General features: G+C 41.6%; 2 protein-coding genes across 2 annotated transcripts; one reads left to right on the plus strand and one right to left on the minus strand.

Moving 5' to 3' along the window:
- Positions 1–34: 34 nt before the first annotated feature.
- On the minus strand, positions 35–12239 carry LOC115596253 (uncharacterized). The gene is made up of 20 exons (XM_030441140.1): positions 11723–12239; positions 11429–11636; positions 11154–11320; positions 10825–10955; positions 10073–10239; positions 8398–8483; positions 7966–8046; positions 7518–7632; positions 5247–5422; positions 4763–4984; positions 4458–4660; positions 3760–3882; positions 3182–3319; positions 2733–2982; positions 2405–2606; positions 2023–2272; positions 1542–1669; positions 1240–1397; positions 917–1139; positions 35–325 (listed from the first exon to the last, which is right to left on the minus strand). Exons 1-20 carry the CDS (start codon positions 11879–11881, stop codon positions 186–188), a joined length of 3327 nt encoding a protein of 1108 aa, XP_030297000.1. The 5' UTR covers positions 11882–12239; the 3' UTR covers positions 35–185.
- c1d (C1D nuclear receptor corepressor) lies at positions 12203–14776 on the plus strand. The gene is made up of 5 exons (XM_030441145.1): positions 12203–12343; positions 12646–12787; positions 13259–13325; positions 13861–13916; positions 14011–14776. The coding sequence occupies exons 2-5, from the start codon at positions 12650–12652 to the stop codon at positions 14215–14217; spliced, it is 468 nt and encodes a 155-aa protein (XP_030297005.1). The 5' UTR covers positions 12203–12343; positions 12646–12649; the 3' UTR covers positions 14218–14776.
- The last annotated feature ends 1555 nt before the right edge of the window (positions 14777–16331 follow it).

Consider the following 16331-nt stretch of genomic DNA (forward strand, 5'->3'; position numbering starts at 1 on the left):
TCCTCTGTCCAATATGAATGGCTTCATCATGACATCAGGTTGAAATGTTTAATGTCAGGAAGATTTCTTTATCTATAAACAGAAAGTATCAGTATCATCAGCTCAAGTCAAAATATGTCTTAGTGTACAGTCAGTAAACTTCAGAATGATCAATATAGGTACTTGTTAAAGGTTCACAAGTGTTCTCATATCCAGCATTTGAACTTGAAGAAATCCTGTAGGTCCTGATCGTCCTCCTGTCTGTCGTGGATCCTCGCGTAGACGCTCTTCAGCAGCTTGCTCATGGCCTTTCCGTCCAAGATGTCGATGTATTTTTCTATGCAGCCTAAAAAACAGCCACATCAGAAGAACACATTCACACAGATGTTAAGATAATTCAATGATCCTAACCTGACTTGCCCAGTCCATAATTATTTATTCATCTGACATCATGCTGCATGTATGCACTCTATGTAACATGTCATCTATCTGCCATCCCGCCAGTTGAATGTAATACATCTCTATGAATAGCTTGTCACATGCGCCTGGCTGCATGATTTCAGCACTACATTTAGACACGTTAGGTTTGCAATTAATAGTTTGCACATGATTGACATTCAATATGGGTGAAGTTCGTCACAGCATGGTGTAAAGATGCCCCCGTTTTACATGTTCCTAAAAAACAGTGAGAGTCAGTTGCTATTTTTTGTGGCTGCAGATCATAATGTGCACTCTGTTTACCTGGTTCTGTCCACATCTGTCTCAAATATTACAAATTGTGTTAATCACTCAGTCTTTCATTAAGAAATAACAGTGCCCATTCACTTAAACTCTACAAATATTTATTCCTTCCTAGTAACAGTACCACTACTGCTTCCAAGACTAATATAACTATAACTATGTCTAAAGTATTTATAATAATAGTAACAGTACTCACTTAGTCCCATGACTTTGCCGTATGCTACAAGGCTGGGCCCCAGCTGTGGATGGTCGTACTGCTCCAGCCTCATCAGTATGCGCACGATCTCTCCTGAGATGTAGGCATCATCGAAGCTCTGCTCGGCCGCAGGCTTCAGAGGGAACCTGCAGTACACCTCCACTGCAGCCTGAGGGTCTGATGGCTCCAGAAGCTGCACAAGCTCACTGTAGGCATCGTGGACCTAAACGGTCAGTTGATTCATTAACCAGGAGTTATTATATACCCATTGTAAAAGCAGTGAGAAAATGCCTGAAATCTAACTGAAACGGATAACAGCTGACCCCCGGTGCCATGGAGATGACCTCCTCGTAGAGCTGCTTCGCCCGGTCCTGGGTGTCTGCAGAGCGGGAGAGGGCGCGGGCCAGACCCAGCCGTGAGATATGAGACCTGCGGTTCACCGGACCTAACACGTTCAGTTGGGCCACAGTAGGCTCTGAAACTATTAAAACAAATAAAAAGAAAGAAAGATGAAAGATGCACAATTGCAAGACGTAACAATATTCTGTTCAGAAATGAGAGACTTTGGGGAAAGGTCTTTCTCCTGACTGTGTATGTTAATCTCAATGCTTCTTCCATGCCTTACCCTCTACTGCCTCAGCAGTATCAGAGCAACAGTCCTGTTTAGCCCTGCTGGCAGGGAGCTGAGGTTTAGGACCGTTGTTGGAAGGTTTTAAGGATTTAATTGGCTCAGTTACTGCTCCAGCTCTCCCCCTACAGGAAAAAAAAATAGAAGACAAAAGCTCTGAAACTAATCAAAAAGTTTAATTCGTGCTCTCACATATATATTTAAGTGTAGTCCTCCTCCTTAATTCAGATACATCATTTGTCATACAGCTTCTGTGAGGAAACAAACTACAGATTTGTTCCAGTGAAGCTACCCAGACTGACAAACTCTGAGTAAAAGATCGTGTTTGTGCGTGACATGAATGTGGAGCAGGGTAGAAGTGAGAAAAGTAAGCATCCACAGGAAATCATCCATGAATAAATAAATGCCAGCAAACAACCACACACGACCACAAAGGAGGTCTGCCAGACGCTTGACTTAAGCTGCCAGTGTGACTCACCTGGCTGCAGGGGTTTTGGCTGGAGGTCGGGCGGCTTTCCCCCCCCTGGTGGGGGCTGAGGGTGAGGGAGCAGGAGCGCTGGTTCCAGCTGCTGCCAACCGCCCTTGTCCAGGTCCTCCCCTGCCTCGCTTAGCTCCTCTCTTGGCCACACCGGTGTCAGAAGGCCCCTTCACTCCTGCTGGTCGGGCGCCGGACTGTTTGGCAGCTTCCTTATTTTCAGCCTCCTGCTGGTCCCGCCACCATTTTTGTTCTGAGCAGAAAGGAAATGGTTAATGTGGGCGAGGAGTTAATTTCCAAAAGCTAATCATAACTGTTTAATGTAAAGTGTTGAACAACAGGGACACATTTATTGGAAAATAGGAAATACAGTCCACAGACTCACTGCTCAGCTGTTCAGGTGGTTCTCCGCTCTGAGTCTTGTCCTCCAGCTCAATGCTGCCCTTGAAGCTGAGGCAGGCATCAGTTATGAATTCCTCCGACTTGTCTGCATTTGGGTTGTTGTCGTATTGAGCCAGCTGTGCCAGACCCAAGAGACACAAGGCGTGGCTGTCCCGCGGTGTGGTCACTACTGCGAGCTGGCATGCCTGTAGACAGCAGGGAGTGAGCAACGTGCTTTAGTGGACAGCATCCCCAATAGCTGGAAGGGTTCGGCCGCGTGATCAACTTTGCAAAACAGAAAACAATCTAAAATCCTAATTCAGTGCTCCTACCCTCTCCTGCATGTCCAGCAGCTCCTGACAGGGGGCGATAGAGGTGAGGCGTATGAGAGCTGTGAGGGCCTGGCATCTCTTTGCCACCAGGGATTGCCTTTCCGTGCCAGCCTTGGCCTGGCGCTTGCCCTGCTGGATGAGCCTCTGGAGCAGGGCAAATTGAGCATCCAGGAGCACCCACTCCAGCTGCCCGCTCGCCTCGCCGCGACACACACACTGACTCACACTCTGGGCAGTCAGCACTGCTACGCTGAAGCATTCCAGCACAGAGACAAGCACACACAGTTTTAACACTCCTTAAACTGGGTCACACTGGTGTGAATGCTGAGACTTTTGATGAGATGAGTGAGACAGCTAATTGGAGCTGAGATCCAACACAAACACAGAGTAGAGAGGTAAATATAAAAGTCAAATTATGACTCAAACAGAACTTTTGGTTTGTAACATACGTGTGATAGACCTGTTCTGCACTCATGGCCGTCCCAGACAGTGTGTTCCTCTGCTGCAGCTGGCCCAGAGTGAGAAGGCCTCGCAGGAACTGTGTGCTGAGGCTGGACAGAGGGTCTGACGGATCCCGCTCCACCCAGCTGGAGACAAAACCATGAAAACTAATGGCAACAGAGGAAAAATCCAAGGCAACGACAACAGCTCCGTGATGTTAAAAAACAATGATTTGCTAATCACAGAAATGTACTAGGTGTTATTTCAACTAGCTATCTTCACCCCCTTTTTTCCATTTTCCTGAATTTGGATTTCCGGGCTTCATTAACTGACAGAAATGGTGGAAAATCCGAATCTAGGCCTTCAAATATCATAAAATGTACGGCATGTCTGACACTGCAGAGGATGTATCATCTATGTGGCCTATGACAGTGTTTTCACTATCCTACTCTCTCTCCTGCAGGCTTTAACAGACAGCCTGTTACATTACTGACACCGTTGTGCCCTTACACTCTCCCACTGAACGCATCCACTTCCACCTCCACCACACACACACACACACACACAGACACACAAACATGCAAACCTCTTGCTGCAGCGCTGGCTGACAAAGTGCTCCAGTCCCTGCTGTAAGAACAGAGCAGCCTCCTTCTCTGTGTCCTCGGAGGCTTTCTGTTCCTGCTGAAGCAGAGCCAGGCCTGTGAAGTATCTGACAAAATGAAGGCAACACAGGAGAGATGTTGAAGGCAAGTCTAGCTCTGACTGTACATTTACATGCTATCTAAACTGTGTTTACCCTGTTGAAGTGCCAGATCTGCAAGTTTTTTTTTCCACTTTCCAACTCCTTTATGATCATATGATATCAAATATCACCACATTTATACCATACCATACCAAATACCACAATAAAAGTGGACATTTGAACAGCTGGTTGATAAGCCGGCGTTATGGTTACACAGAGAAAGGATACGACTGCTTCATCTCTTTGAACAGTGTGAACAAAAGGTTGCTTTTGGGTTTTGAACAGGAGCTAAAATATTTATTTTTTCATCTGCTAGCTGTGAGAATCAATTTCAAGACGAATTGGTTGTCAGACACAGCACGGCTTCGCTTTTAATTAGACTGCTCTCTGAAGGTTATATTTCAGCTGAGGTTTTTTTCCGTGATAAAACTCCTAAAGCACTGTGGATAACTTTTAATCACTTGTGGTTATTATTACTACTGTCACCGCTACTGACAATACAAAGTCTTCTTCTATTGCCAGCCACACTTCTATGACCTGACCTGAGAGCAGGATGAAGGGGGCGCAGTGCCAGGCCGCTCTGGAGGTGCTGCAGGGCCTCCCTGCTCCTGCCCTGCAGCAGCAGCAGTCTTCCTACATGGAGGTTGTACTCCCAGCTGTCAGGACTCAAAGACCAGGCATCCAGGTACTTCATCAGGGCCCTGTGGACAGAGGTCTCTTCATCCTGCATGGCTGCACTGTTATCCTTCAACAAGGGGGGGGGGGGAGTTCAGTTCCATCTGCCATATATATTGATTAGTAATCACTGTGTTTGTAATCTGTGGCAGTTTCTATAGTTTCCAGTTACCTTGCCAGTTTTCTTGGAGAGCCAGATGTAGAGTGTCTGGACGTAGTCTGCTTTGCTGGACTGTCCCTGCTCTTTGAGCAGCTGATACTCTTTATCCAAGGCCTGCAGCTGGTTCTGTACAGTCGGTGTGCCGAGGCTACCGTGGAGTTTGCACACAGCCAGGATGTCATCCTGACGTGCCGTTGACTTGGCATCGCTGAAATCATCTTTGTCTCTGTCAGCCTGGAGATGATGAAACACAAAGGTGAGAGGTTGCTTTAACTGTTCTCATAAATAGGGACCATTTTTGGCGAAAATATAATGATTCAATATCAGCATTCAAAAAAGAAGAGATAATGTCTAGGTCAGCAAGTCTATCAGGCGTGCTCCTTGAAGGCTACTCTGTCCTGAGCCGCTGCCAGGCATTTAAAGAAGCTCTCTAGTCATGGACATTTTGCTGTTGCTTTGTGCAGAACTACCCAATATACCACCAAATACCTCGTACCTTCCTCTGCAGGCCGAACATCTCTGTAGCGTAGTGCTGCTCCTCCAGAACGACACCCAGCAGGAAGTGGAGTCTGGCATCTTTGGAGCTGAGTCTGATAGCTGAGGCGTAGTGAGCAGCAGCCTGCTCCAAGCTATGCAGAGGAGACTGGCCTTCCTCGTACTGCAACGTGTCCCCTGTGGAGATAAACAATGTGGTAAATAATATGCATATAAGACCAGAGAGTATTTGCATATATTTGTGAGGGAATCTGCATCAATATCAAGCTGAAAAACAACATGTCTAGAGAGCATATTTAACTGATATAAGAAATAGGGATGTGTTTGTTAAAAGATTTAATATCAGAGTCCAAACTAGTGCAACAATTTCACTACTTTTTTATTTGCTTTATTGGTTTGAGAATGAGGCTTTTTAAGTTTCTAATTTTTTGGATGGCTGGTTGCTTGCTCGCAGGACTGTCATCCATCAGCGAGGAGCTGCAGTGCCAGCTGGGCAGGGAGGTTTCATTCCAGAAACGACAGGGTGGAAAGCCAGAAATCTCAGCATCTGGCAAGAAACCTCTTATTGAGTGATTATTTCACATTATCAAAATTTAAAGTCTTATAACTCCACCTGAAGAAGACGAAGAAATCAAACTATGTGACAAAGAAATCAAACCAAACGCTCGGGGTCATTCATAATTTAGAGATTTCATTCCAAAAGAACAAAAAAACAAGGTAATAAACTTCGACACAAATTAATTAGGCGACAGAAACCGATGAATGATGTGGATGAAAAATACAAAAACTAAACTTTGGCAATTCTTCTGAGGGGCTCAACTGAAAAAAAAGGTTGCTTTAATGAGTAGACAACTTTAACCGTCAGTATTTTTAAAACACTGGATAATATGATCGACTCCATTTAAGTATAAACATGAGTTCTAATCATGATAATAACTGAGAACAGAATGTAGTGATGTTCAGAAAGGACACACAGCCACTTCAGCAAACTGGGTTCGTTCCTGCGTTACACTCTCATGAAAATGTCTCACTCTGAAATTAAAATGTTCCGTTTGTTTCTGCTTTACTTAGGCCTGAACACTTCACAGGATCTCCCATTTGGCCGCCTTCTCTCTTACACTTACGCGTGATTGCATGCGTCCTTTGCATTAAATATTCAGAGAGTGCAGCTTGCCTTGGCAAGAGCGCCCTTTATCTGTCAGATTGCACCGGCGTCAAAGCTTTTATATTCCAGATAAAACCACATAACACACCCAACAAACCTATTCTGCATATGCTGCTGTGTCAAAACTCTTCGCCGATCAAATTACAAAATCCTGTAACTCGATGAAAAAAGTCCTCTCAGCTAATTAAAATGTTCAGCAGGCCTCTCATATATGCATGCAACTAATACCAATATACTGTGCTATAAGAAGTATATAGTGTCTTAAAAATGAACAAGCTTCAACATACTTTATTTATACCAAGTCTTGGCCTTGACAAGATCTACACTAGTGATAAAACATGATCTTTGTGTTTTACAGCAATAAAACACAAGAAGTGTGAAGAACTGAGCAACACTTGTCAATCATCTTCCTCCTTGCAGGTTGACCCAGTCAGACAGAGAACTGGAGATTAACTGTCTCTAACGCTTTCTATGTAATACCAACTCTCTGTCTCTCTGCCTCCTGTATTACCTCTCCGTTCGGTTCCAGTGACTTTCATTCAGTCCTGGGATCACTCTCGGATGTCACATCTCGGAGTCATCAAACAATTAGCAAGGCACAAGTAGCTGAGAACGGATGAGCAGTAACTTGAGTGCCTGGCACATCAGATAGAGGAGGAAGCTCAAGAGGCAACCGCTAAATATCTAATTTTCATGTATTTTTAAATGGCTGAAGCTGAGCTGCTGTGAGAGGCAGGGGAGAGGGGAAATGACTCTTCTGTCACCTGGCCAGGGGTTGACAAGACTTTATATTAAACTAGTTGTGGATGAAAATCACAAATCATGGAAACTCTCTGTTAAAGTGAAAGGTAATTAAGATATGGGGAGAGAGAATTGAAAACAGTTTTGATGAATGCATGTTACTGACTTTCTGGCTTTCAGTCTCTTTTTTTATCAAATCAGCTGGAAATTATTCTTCTTAATAAAAAAGGCAAATAACAAAGCATTTTTATCGTTCTTAAAGTATTGTGAAAAAGTATAAAGATGGGAGCTGAGAAGGTTGCAGGAGTCGGGGGTGTTTAAGACAAAGGGCTTTCATCGGATCTTCATTTGGAAAGTGCTACATACCTGGTTTCGGCAGGTGTTGTCGATACAGTTTCAGGTGATCCCGGGCCAAGGCACACAGTTTGTCCACGCTGTCTTCTTCTGCTGTCATTTGCAGTCTTTTCTCCCAGTTACGAAACTAAGAAAGTTATCATAATTATGTGGTTTTGCTCTTACCTAAATTATATCAGAATATGTTTTTTCATGAGAAAACATATTTTCTACCGTAGACTATTGTTTCAGTTTAATCAACAGCTGAAGACACAAGATCTTTTTCTACTGCAATGTGTTTCAAAATGTGATATTATGCAAGATGTGATATACAGTATAACAGTGTCAAATGGCAATTTAGACAAATAATACATAAATCATTGGTTATCTAACCTACTGAATCTAAGGTGGTGTAACTAATGCGGTTTAAATTTAAACATGTACACTGACAATGCAAAGTGAAATACTGCAGATGTTTTACCTCCACGTTGTGTTTAGTCTCTATCTCCAAACAGCTGGATGATGCAAAGTGCTTCTTATACCAACTTGTTTCTGTGACATCCTGAAAATGAACATTAGCGATTCAATCAATAAATTATCAACGCTTTCAACTGGATTGACCAGGTGAATCTTAGTCAAGGTATAATAATAATTAGAACTCCCAATGCTTACACACCTCCGCACCGATCTTACAAAAAAAACTGCTCACATGCACTGCACACACTCACATTACAGTTTTATCCACTCTACCACCACACACACAAACACAAGACACTTCTACAGTGGAGGGTGAACCAGCACTTAGTCACCGTGAAGGGAGTGCTGACTTGTAAATAAACGATGAGCAGAGTCAAGGTCGGTGTGTGGCAGTGATTCTGGCGACGCAGAGCACCGTTTAATCATTCATACTGACCTTTGCATCACGCTCCCCTGTGGGCTTGTGTGGACAGTCCAGAGAGTGTGACCCCAGCTCAGACAGCTTCATCACACTGTCGCATCCTTTGTTAAAAAAAATCAATCAAAAACACAATAAATCACACACTACAAGTAAATTGTAGTGTTGTACACCACTATTGAAAAGTGTAACCTAACAGTCTAATATCTGTACTTTGTATCAGCATCACTTCTTTTTGTTAATTATCTTGTGTCTGTATTTCTGTATACGCTGATTTTGCCTGTCCGTTCTGGGAGAGGGATCTCTCCTCTGTGGCTCCTCTTCAGGTTTTTTTTCTTCATTTTTTCCTCTCTGCTATAAGTTTTTTTATTTATTTATTTATATTTTTTTTTTTCCAGTAGGGAGTTTTCCTTGCTCGAACCATTGGCTGAAGGACAGAAGGTGCCGTTCAGTGTACACACTGTAAAGCTGACTGAGACAATGTCATCATTGATTTTGGAATCTGTAAATAAAATTGACTTGATTCCACATAAATGAACATTTGTGACTAGTCTAATTAAGCGATTGTTGCGATTGTCTTTTTAGAGAAGAAATTGAGGGTCAGTTCAATATTTAACACCTCCTAACAGTGATTGAGGAATTCAAGTTTTAAAGGGTCAGTTCAGCCAAAAATACATATTGTTCCTCTCACAAAGGTTGGCTAACTGAGTTACCTAACTTTGGAGGACTCTGTTAATGTTTGCCATGCTGTCACAAGCATGAACCATCCATGAGTAGATGCACACGTCCTTCTGCCTGGATTGCAGTAGAAAGAAAATAGTTCCTACATTGAACTGCTCACAACTTAAGTAATTGGTTCATTATTTCTGGAAGGAGACATTGCTGTTTTTTAAATGTACTTCTTTGGTTCTTCTTTGGATGATATCTCCCAAACTCTCTGACTCACTAAAAAATAATCTTGATGGATAAATGGCACTACAGAGGAGAGGATAAATACGCAATTTTGAGTTTAGGGAGAACTGTCTCTAATTATTAAAGTAAACAAGTGCCACTATCTGCACTGTTTAATTCTCCAGAACTAACCTCCTCAAGCTTAAACTCATTAGACAGAAGCCTTGGTTGTACAGAAATCAATTACTCGTCTGACTAAACAGGAGAAAGCCGGATATAAAATGCAGTAGCTAGATACATGAGACCTTAGTTAAGTAATAATATCACCCTCCTTACAGCAACATAATAGTTGGCTACAGTAACATGGTGTTACATGATAGCATAGGTGGTGTAATCAGGACTGCAGAGAGGTGAGGCAGAGTGCACCTGGCACATCAACAATGTGGTTATATAAGCATCTCTTAGAGGCCAGAGCCCCTTGAAAATCTAATGGTGGAGTCCAAGGATTCTTTACTCTGAGAGCAGGTTACGTCTGTAAGAACATAAATGGCGGGAGATACTCTAAAAGAAATGTAAAATAACCTATATTTTTTGTATTATTTGATTTTTGAGATTCAAGGTCATGGGAGGTTAGAAATCTATTACCTTCATCCTCTCTATACTACTTGTTTTTACACGAGGTTTCAGAAATAATAATGGTTCTATAGCTCTTCTGAATTTAACTCAACCAATAAGAGTATTGCCACCACAACAGCTCTGCTTTAGACAAATCTCTTTGAGGAGCAAAGACTCCCGGCTTCACCTCTATAAGTGAAGAAACACTTGACCAGAGCAGCCGACATCCTGCTGTCGAGGTCCAGTTCAACAACCTTCCAGCCGTCTCCCAGGGGACAGTCGCTAAGTGGGTCGACTTTTGATCTTCGTGCCAGCATCTCAATATACGGCCTTGAGAAGATGTGCTTTGGGTCACTGCGAATCCACAAGAGAATCAGACAGATCTTGACGACTATAGAGCCAACACAGAAGGTAGTATGTGTATTCCAAGCCATCAGCATGGAGGTGTGCAGATAATGACTGAGTTTCCATTTTGTAAATATATAAAATTCATTTCATTATACATTCATTAATCCATTCTAATATTTGGAAAATATGTAATGTTTTAACTTTTCACTGGCTAAAATATTACATTTAGTAGTTTTATTTCATTTTTAAATATTTGTACTGTGTTGACTGAAGGTTTAGTATCTTTGTTTGATACCTATTGAGAGTAGTTATCACTGGGCTAGAAAAATGCGCAAGCTTGTAATGGATATGAATAAAAAAAAATCCCAAATTATAAATTATAAACTGGCTATCATTAAGTAAAAAAAAAACAAAAAAAACAGGGAATGTGCTAATGTAGGGTAGGACATTGTTTCTTTTTAATTTTACAATTGCATCAACTGTAAAGCACTTGTTTCACAAATTGATTTAAAAAGGTTATGATAAAGGAGGTCAATGTTGATACAACTCCTGATATTTTCTCATATTAGTTTCTCCCTATTCGAATCTTACCTGTGGTTGATAGACACAGGTCTATATAAAGCAGTCAGAGATACTGGACATTCATAGTCCAGCTGCTGCTTCTCATCAGTGAAGGTCACTGCCATGGGAATCGTCTCTCTAGTCACCAACACTATGTACACCTGACAGAGAAGAGGGACTTGGGGTTTAGTACTGTTGTAAAGAAATGAATCAGTGTGGCAGGAAAGCACAGCATTATGAGCCTTAAAACATTATAAGAAACATGGAGCAACTAACAGTGTGCATTAGGCGTAGATATCGGTGATAAAACATAAAGCCTTGAATCACATCAGCAGTCGGCTTCTCGTGTCTCATCCTACCTGTGAATTGCTGCCATCTGCTGAACGGACTGAGATCTCCACCTGGGTGTCTCCAAAATTCAGAGGGACTTGTTGTGAGCCGTCTTCCACATTCACTACAACTTTTATTTTTTTGTCCAACACCTTGGGAAGTAGGGTGACAGCACTGCAATGAAAGGGAACAATACCTGCAGAAAAACAGTTTATATGGACAGCAACAAAGATCAGAAACAATAAGTAAATATATAGTGCATTTTGTTATTCACTATCATTATTCATATAAAGCCTCTACTCACAACTGTACTCAAAGATTTTGGAACAAAAGGCAGGATAAAGCTGAATATCTCCTTCCAACTCCAGATTACTGAGTTCTGCGACCTTTGCAGACAGCCTGGTGATTTCCACACAGTACTTCTTTATAGTGCCGTCCTCAGCTACAACCTCGACCTCTACTCTGTTGAAGCCATCATTCAGTTTAATGGCGCTGGAACCATCACCAAAGTGCTGAAATACAAAAAATAAATAAATAAACAGGTTATATTTTATGTGAGGAGATAAGAACGACATGGAAGTTTCAGGACAGGACTCACAATACTGTATGAAGCTCCACAGTCACTGGTCATCAGGTCCAGGGTCACTTTGTTGACACTGCTCTCCACTGTCACTTTGTAGTCAGTGACATCTGGTGTGAAAGCTGGATGGAGCTTCGCACCAGAGACGGAGAGTTTCTCCAAATCACAGTTGTCCATGTCTCAAGTCTCTTTCACGGCTGGTTCAGCAACAAACTGTGTGTTCGGTCCAAGTCCTAATGACACTTGGCAAGTTGCTGTCTGTCATCCTAGCTGCAAACTCAGCTTCACCTACTGCGCTGACGCCTGGGGTTACCATGGTAACGTGAACACCACTGACTAATGCTAGTTAGCTAGCTGTATCAGTTAGCAGAACATATTTTAAAAGACGTTTCAATAACAAAAAAGTAACATTGCCATGTCTTTTGATATCTTGCTAAAACAACTTACACAAAAAACGTCTTGTTTTTAAATAATTCTGCTTAAACCACGGATATCTATCAGCTAACTGTTAGCTAACGCTTCGCTCCTCCATACGGCTGACGGCGGTAGAGTGCAGAAGAAGAAAAAGAAGAAGAAGAAGAAGAAGAAGTTGTTTTTCAACGTCACTTCCTGTCGGCTAAAGCGTGCTGCGTGCTGAAGGTAAAGATGAAGGAGCTGACCTAGAATATCGTCAAATTCAGCTTTCAGTTAACAAGTCGTGCCCCTTAACCGATGATAAGTGTTGCTTTACAGATAATATTGCATAATTGTCTCTGTTTCTGCTCATGCTACCTAAACTTTCGCCTGTTTTCCTGTTAGCAGCATGTGCTAGCTGGCTCACTAGCTGCCAAGCTAACATTGCAGATTAGAAATGGGAGGTTTTTGCTGTCTCTTACAGCCGAATGAAACAGTTATGTGACTGTGGGACTACACAGCTTTATATGATTTTAATTATTCCACAGGAAAATGGCAGCGGACAGCAGAACTGAAGACTACCCCCATGAGATAGACGATCAGCTCACGGGCTTCGACTCCTCAGTTTCTTCTGTCAAATCCATGTTGGATAAGTTGATGTCGATGCCCAGAAATGAGCTGCTGCAAAAGGTAGGATGCTGTGAATCATTGGTAGCTTGCGAAGATTTAAAGAAAGCACACACACACCATGTACATCCTGTCATGGGTTGATGGTAACTCAACTAAACAACAAAACCATCCTAAGTGTTATTGGTTGCCCCTGTTCTTTCCCTTTTTATTACAAGCCAAAATGTCACTTGTGATACCAACATTTTAGCTGTATGGCTGTATTAAACAGAGGTGAATTTGTGTTTGCATTTCAACATAACCACACATTTAGTAAGACAAAAACTCAAACATAATCTAAAGTTGGCATTTACTTTGTAGAATCACATTTTACACAATAAACACATGCAATAATCTTATAAAATGTGATGCTGAGATGTACCTGTGCCAGATCGGCCCAGTGTCTTGTGCAACTTTTCTTTTTTTTTTTTACTTCTGTGTTAATGACATTTTTGTAAATGCTGCCTGCTTTTTCTAAAACTGGTTTATTGACAGCTGGACCCTTTGGATCAAGCCAAGCTGGATCTGATGTCTGCCTACACCCTTAATTCATTATTCTGGAGTAAGTTATTTCAGATTCACTGTGATTATTTTGTGGATTTGCAGAATTATACATTCAAAGCAGGTGGCTTTGGAGTTTATTATACTCTGTCATGATGTTGACTTGATATCTGAGGAGAGACACATAATACATGCGTGCCCTGAAAGTATGAAAGTAAACTGAAAGAACGTATTCTCTTTTATTGTCAATATGTTTATCTACATGCACCAAATTCTGTCTCGTTTAAATTATACGCCATGCTAAGGAAACACAGTAAATAAGATGTATTCTGTTTTGGACTCCTACCCCTCTGTTACTTTGCCATAATTCAGTTATCCGCATATATAATCAGACATCAATGCAAATAGGTTTTAATGGTGGCTGTGGACTGTACATGTTATTTATTCAGCAAAGACTGTAAGGAAATGGCAGCAGTTGTGCCATACAGGCAGTGTATTTTCTATGTTATGTATCCAGCTTAGATAGAATTACAGAGTCTTAGTAAAATTTTTAACATCATTAGGATATGTAGTCTTACTTTTGTTTTTGTTTACAGTGTACTTGGTCACGCAAGGAGTAAATCCCAGAGAACATGGAATCAAACAGGAATTGGTATGTATGTTATCTGCGCGCTGCCTTTTGATATTTTCACCCTCTCAATTTGTGCACATTGTGTAGTTCTTCTGTAACACTCTCTATTCTTCAGGAGCGAATAAGGACGTACATGAACAAAGTGAAAGAGATCACAGACAAGAGGAAAGCTGGCCGTCTGGATAAGGGAGCGGCTGCACGCTTTGTCAGGAATGCTCTCTATGAACCAAACGAGAAAGATCCTAGAAAAAAAGCAGCGGCCAAGAAAGCAGCAGACACAACACCTGACACCACACAGTCAAAGCGTCCAAAACAGAGCTGAAGCAAAAGACAGTACAGCTGTACAGACCGGTCCCACTGCATTTTTGGACCACTTTTTGGGGGACAACAAACACTCTTCTTAGATTCTTTCATGGAGGAATCATACAAGGCAACATGAGACTACACAGAGGTGTTTATCTGGGTTGCTCACCAGTCAATCAGCCTGTCAAGGCTCACTGCCATCCAAGATTTTGCTGAAGATTTTTATGGAGACTGATGATCATTTAATGCTGTAATATATTTGTAGCTTTACTTCATTTTGAGTGTAAATCTGCAGGGCGCCATAAACATGAACAATCCAGTTTTATTTTAAAAAGTGAGTAAAAACATAGTTTTGGGTTCGTAATCTGTCATTTACCATTATAAGAACCTTTTTTTAGATAAACAAGAAATGTTAATTTTTCTGTTTTGAAAGTGGTTCTATGAATCATTTTTTTTTGCAGTTTGCTTGTTTTATCATACTGTGCCATGTGTCAAACATTGTATTGGTAAAACAATTGTGGAGCTGTATTGGTTTTGGGACTGACTTCTGTATAAAAAAAGATACTCACCAAACATGATGCTTGAATTACTCTTTTTATTCTTCCCCCCCAATATATAATATATTGCACCTGGAGGAAAAAATGTTAATTCCGATCTTATTTAAAACAGTTCACTGTAAGCTTTCAACTTTCTCCAGTAGGCCTGTTTCACATTTTGACATGTCACAGTAGGAAAAAGGAAGTGTGTAAGTAATCAAATCTATGATGGATGAATTCCATTAAGCTGATCAGTTTCACATTCATGATACTGTTCATGCGGACTCACTCACACTGTCATGGTTACACAGCTTGGCTTGAATATTCTTGAGCCGTCGTTTATGTTATTATTTGCACCTGTGAGTTTCCTGCTAAGACAACTGGAACTAGAGAACCTTTTCTCGTGTCCTGCAGCAGTCTGATTGCCGTATTCAATTGCAGTAGCTTGATATGCAAACATGACCACCCACTGAACACTGAGTACAGTCCAGTAGAGTTTGATTGTACAAACCCTTCCTCTCATTTCTCAGTTTGTACATCCTTGATTCCTTTCCTCACCTCCTCTCCTTGCTTCTTAGGTCAGTGGAATATGATGGTGTGGGACAGCTTCATTGTCTGTCCACTGCTTTGTCATAGCCTACCTCTGTATTCAGTCATCTGATGAGCATAACGGTGATCATGACAACTTTTTTATTGACTTGTATTTGATTTGACAATGTGGCAAAATGCAACAATAATGGTAATATCAAGGTGAAATGTCATCAAGGAATGCAGGTAGAACAGCAATAATTTTGATAACTGATACAACTTGTGAATACACAGCAACATCTGTAGATTACAGGCCCCACAATGGTTTGTATATTCCAGCTGTGTGACACGACTCACTTATTCTGTAATGGGTCAAACTTGTGCATGCTCACTCACAGCTCCTCCAGCAAGTCTTCTCGCTCCTCTCTCCTCGAGATGCATGTTAGAAATTGAGACATCCTTCAGCACGATGCATCAAGATCAAGACGAGCCTTAGTTGCACCCTGGTTGGTGCCTTCATACTAAATAATATGTTCCCTAAAGGGGATTTAGTGGCATCTAGAGGTGAGATTGCGTATTGCAAAGATGTGAGCGCTCCTCATCTCAGCCGACCCGTACAGTTAGATTTAAAAGCATGACGGTTTTATTTAATTTCTTCCAATTGGTCCCCCTAAATCCTACACACATCCTGTTGGCTGTTCACTGGAGTATTTGTTCTTGACGATCTTCAGTGAACAAGATTGGTATTTTTTAACATTTTACATAATCCTCATAACCACATGTTCATATGGTTGACATTACATACAGGAAATCTTTTAGAGCTGTTTTGTCTCGAACTATGAGGCTTAATACTGAGGAGTTTACAAGAAAACTGAGGAAAGTCTTTTTTAGGAAATGGTTAAAACTGTGTGTCCTACTAAAATAAAGCCGAGCAGAGCATAACTTGATTCACGGTAGTAATTTGGACGGGCCCTTGTTTCGGTCAGTCCTGTGACCTTCTGATTACAAAACGGCCTCTGTTACCATCACAAACAGTGCTGTAGCTGCATGGCTGCACAGTGTAAGCACG

This window comes from Sparus aurata, chromosome 15, assembly GCF_900880675.1.
Source record: "Sparus aurata chromosome 15, fSpaAur1.1, whole genome shotgun sequence".
In the NCBI taxonomy this organism is placed as follows: Eukaryota; Metazoa; Chordata; class Actinopteri; order Spariformes; family Sparidae; genus Sparus; species Sparus aurata.

What these genes read in the sequence shown, in the direction of transcription:
- LOC115596253 (XM_030441140.1), bottom strand. Translation starts at nt 11,881, where the DNA reads ATGGACAACTGTGATTTGGAGAAACTCTCCGTCTCTGGTGCGAAGCTC. An exon ending in CAGGGGAGCGTGATGCAAAG is followed by an intron (nt 8,047 to 8,397) that starts GTCAGTATGAAT and finishes GTTCATTTTCAG; the next exon opens with GATGTCACAGAAACAAGTTG. An exon ending in TCTCCAAGAAAACTGGCAAG is followed by an intron (nt 4,661 to 4,762) that starts GTAACTGGAAAC and finishes CCCTTGTTGAAG; the next exon opens with GATAACAGTGCAGCCATGCA.
- c1d (XM_030441145.1), top strand. Translation starts at nt 12,650, where the DNA reads ATGGCAGCGGACAGCAGAACTGAAGACTACCCCCATGAGATAGACGAT. An exon ending in GAAATGAGCTGCTGCAAAAG is followed by an intron (nt 12,788 to 13,258) that starts GTAGGATGCTGT and finishes GTTTATTGACAG; the next exon opens with CTGGACCCTTTGGATCAAGC. An exon ending in CCTTAATTCATTATTCTGGA is followed by an intron (nt 13,326 to 13,860) that starts GTAAGTTATTTC and finishes TTTTGTTTACAG; the next exon opens with TGTACTTGGTCACGCAAGGA.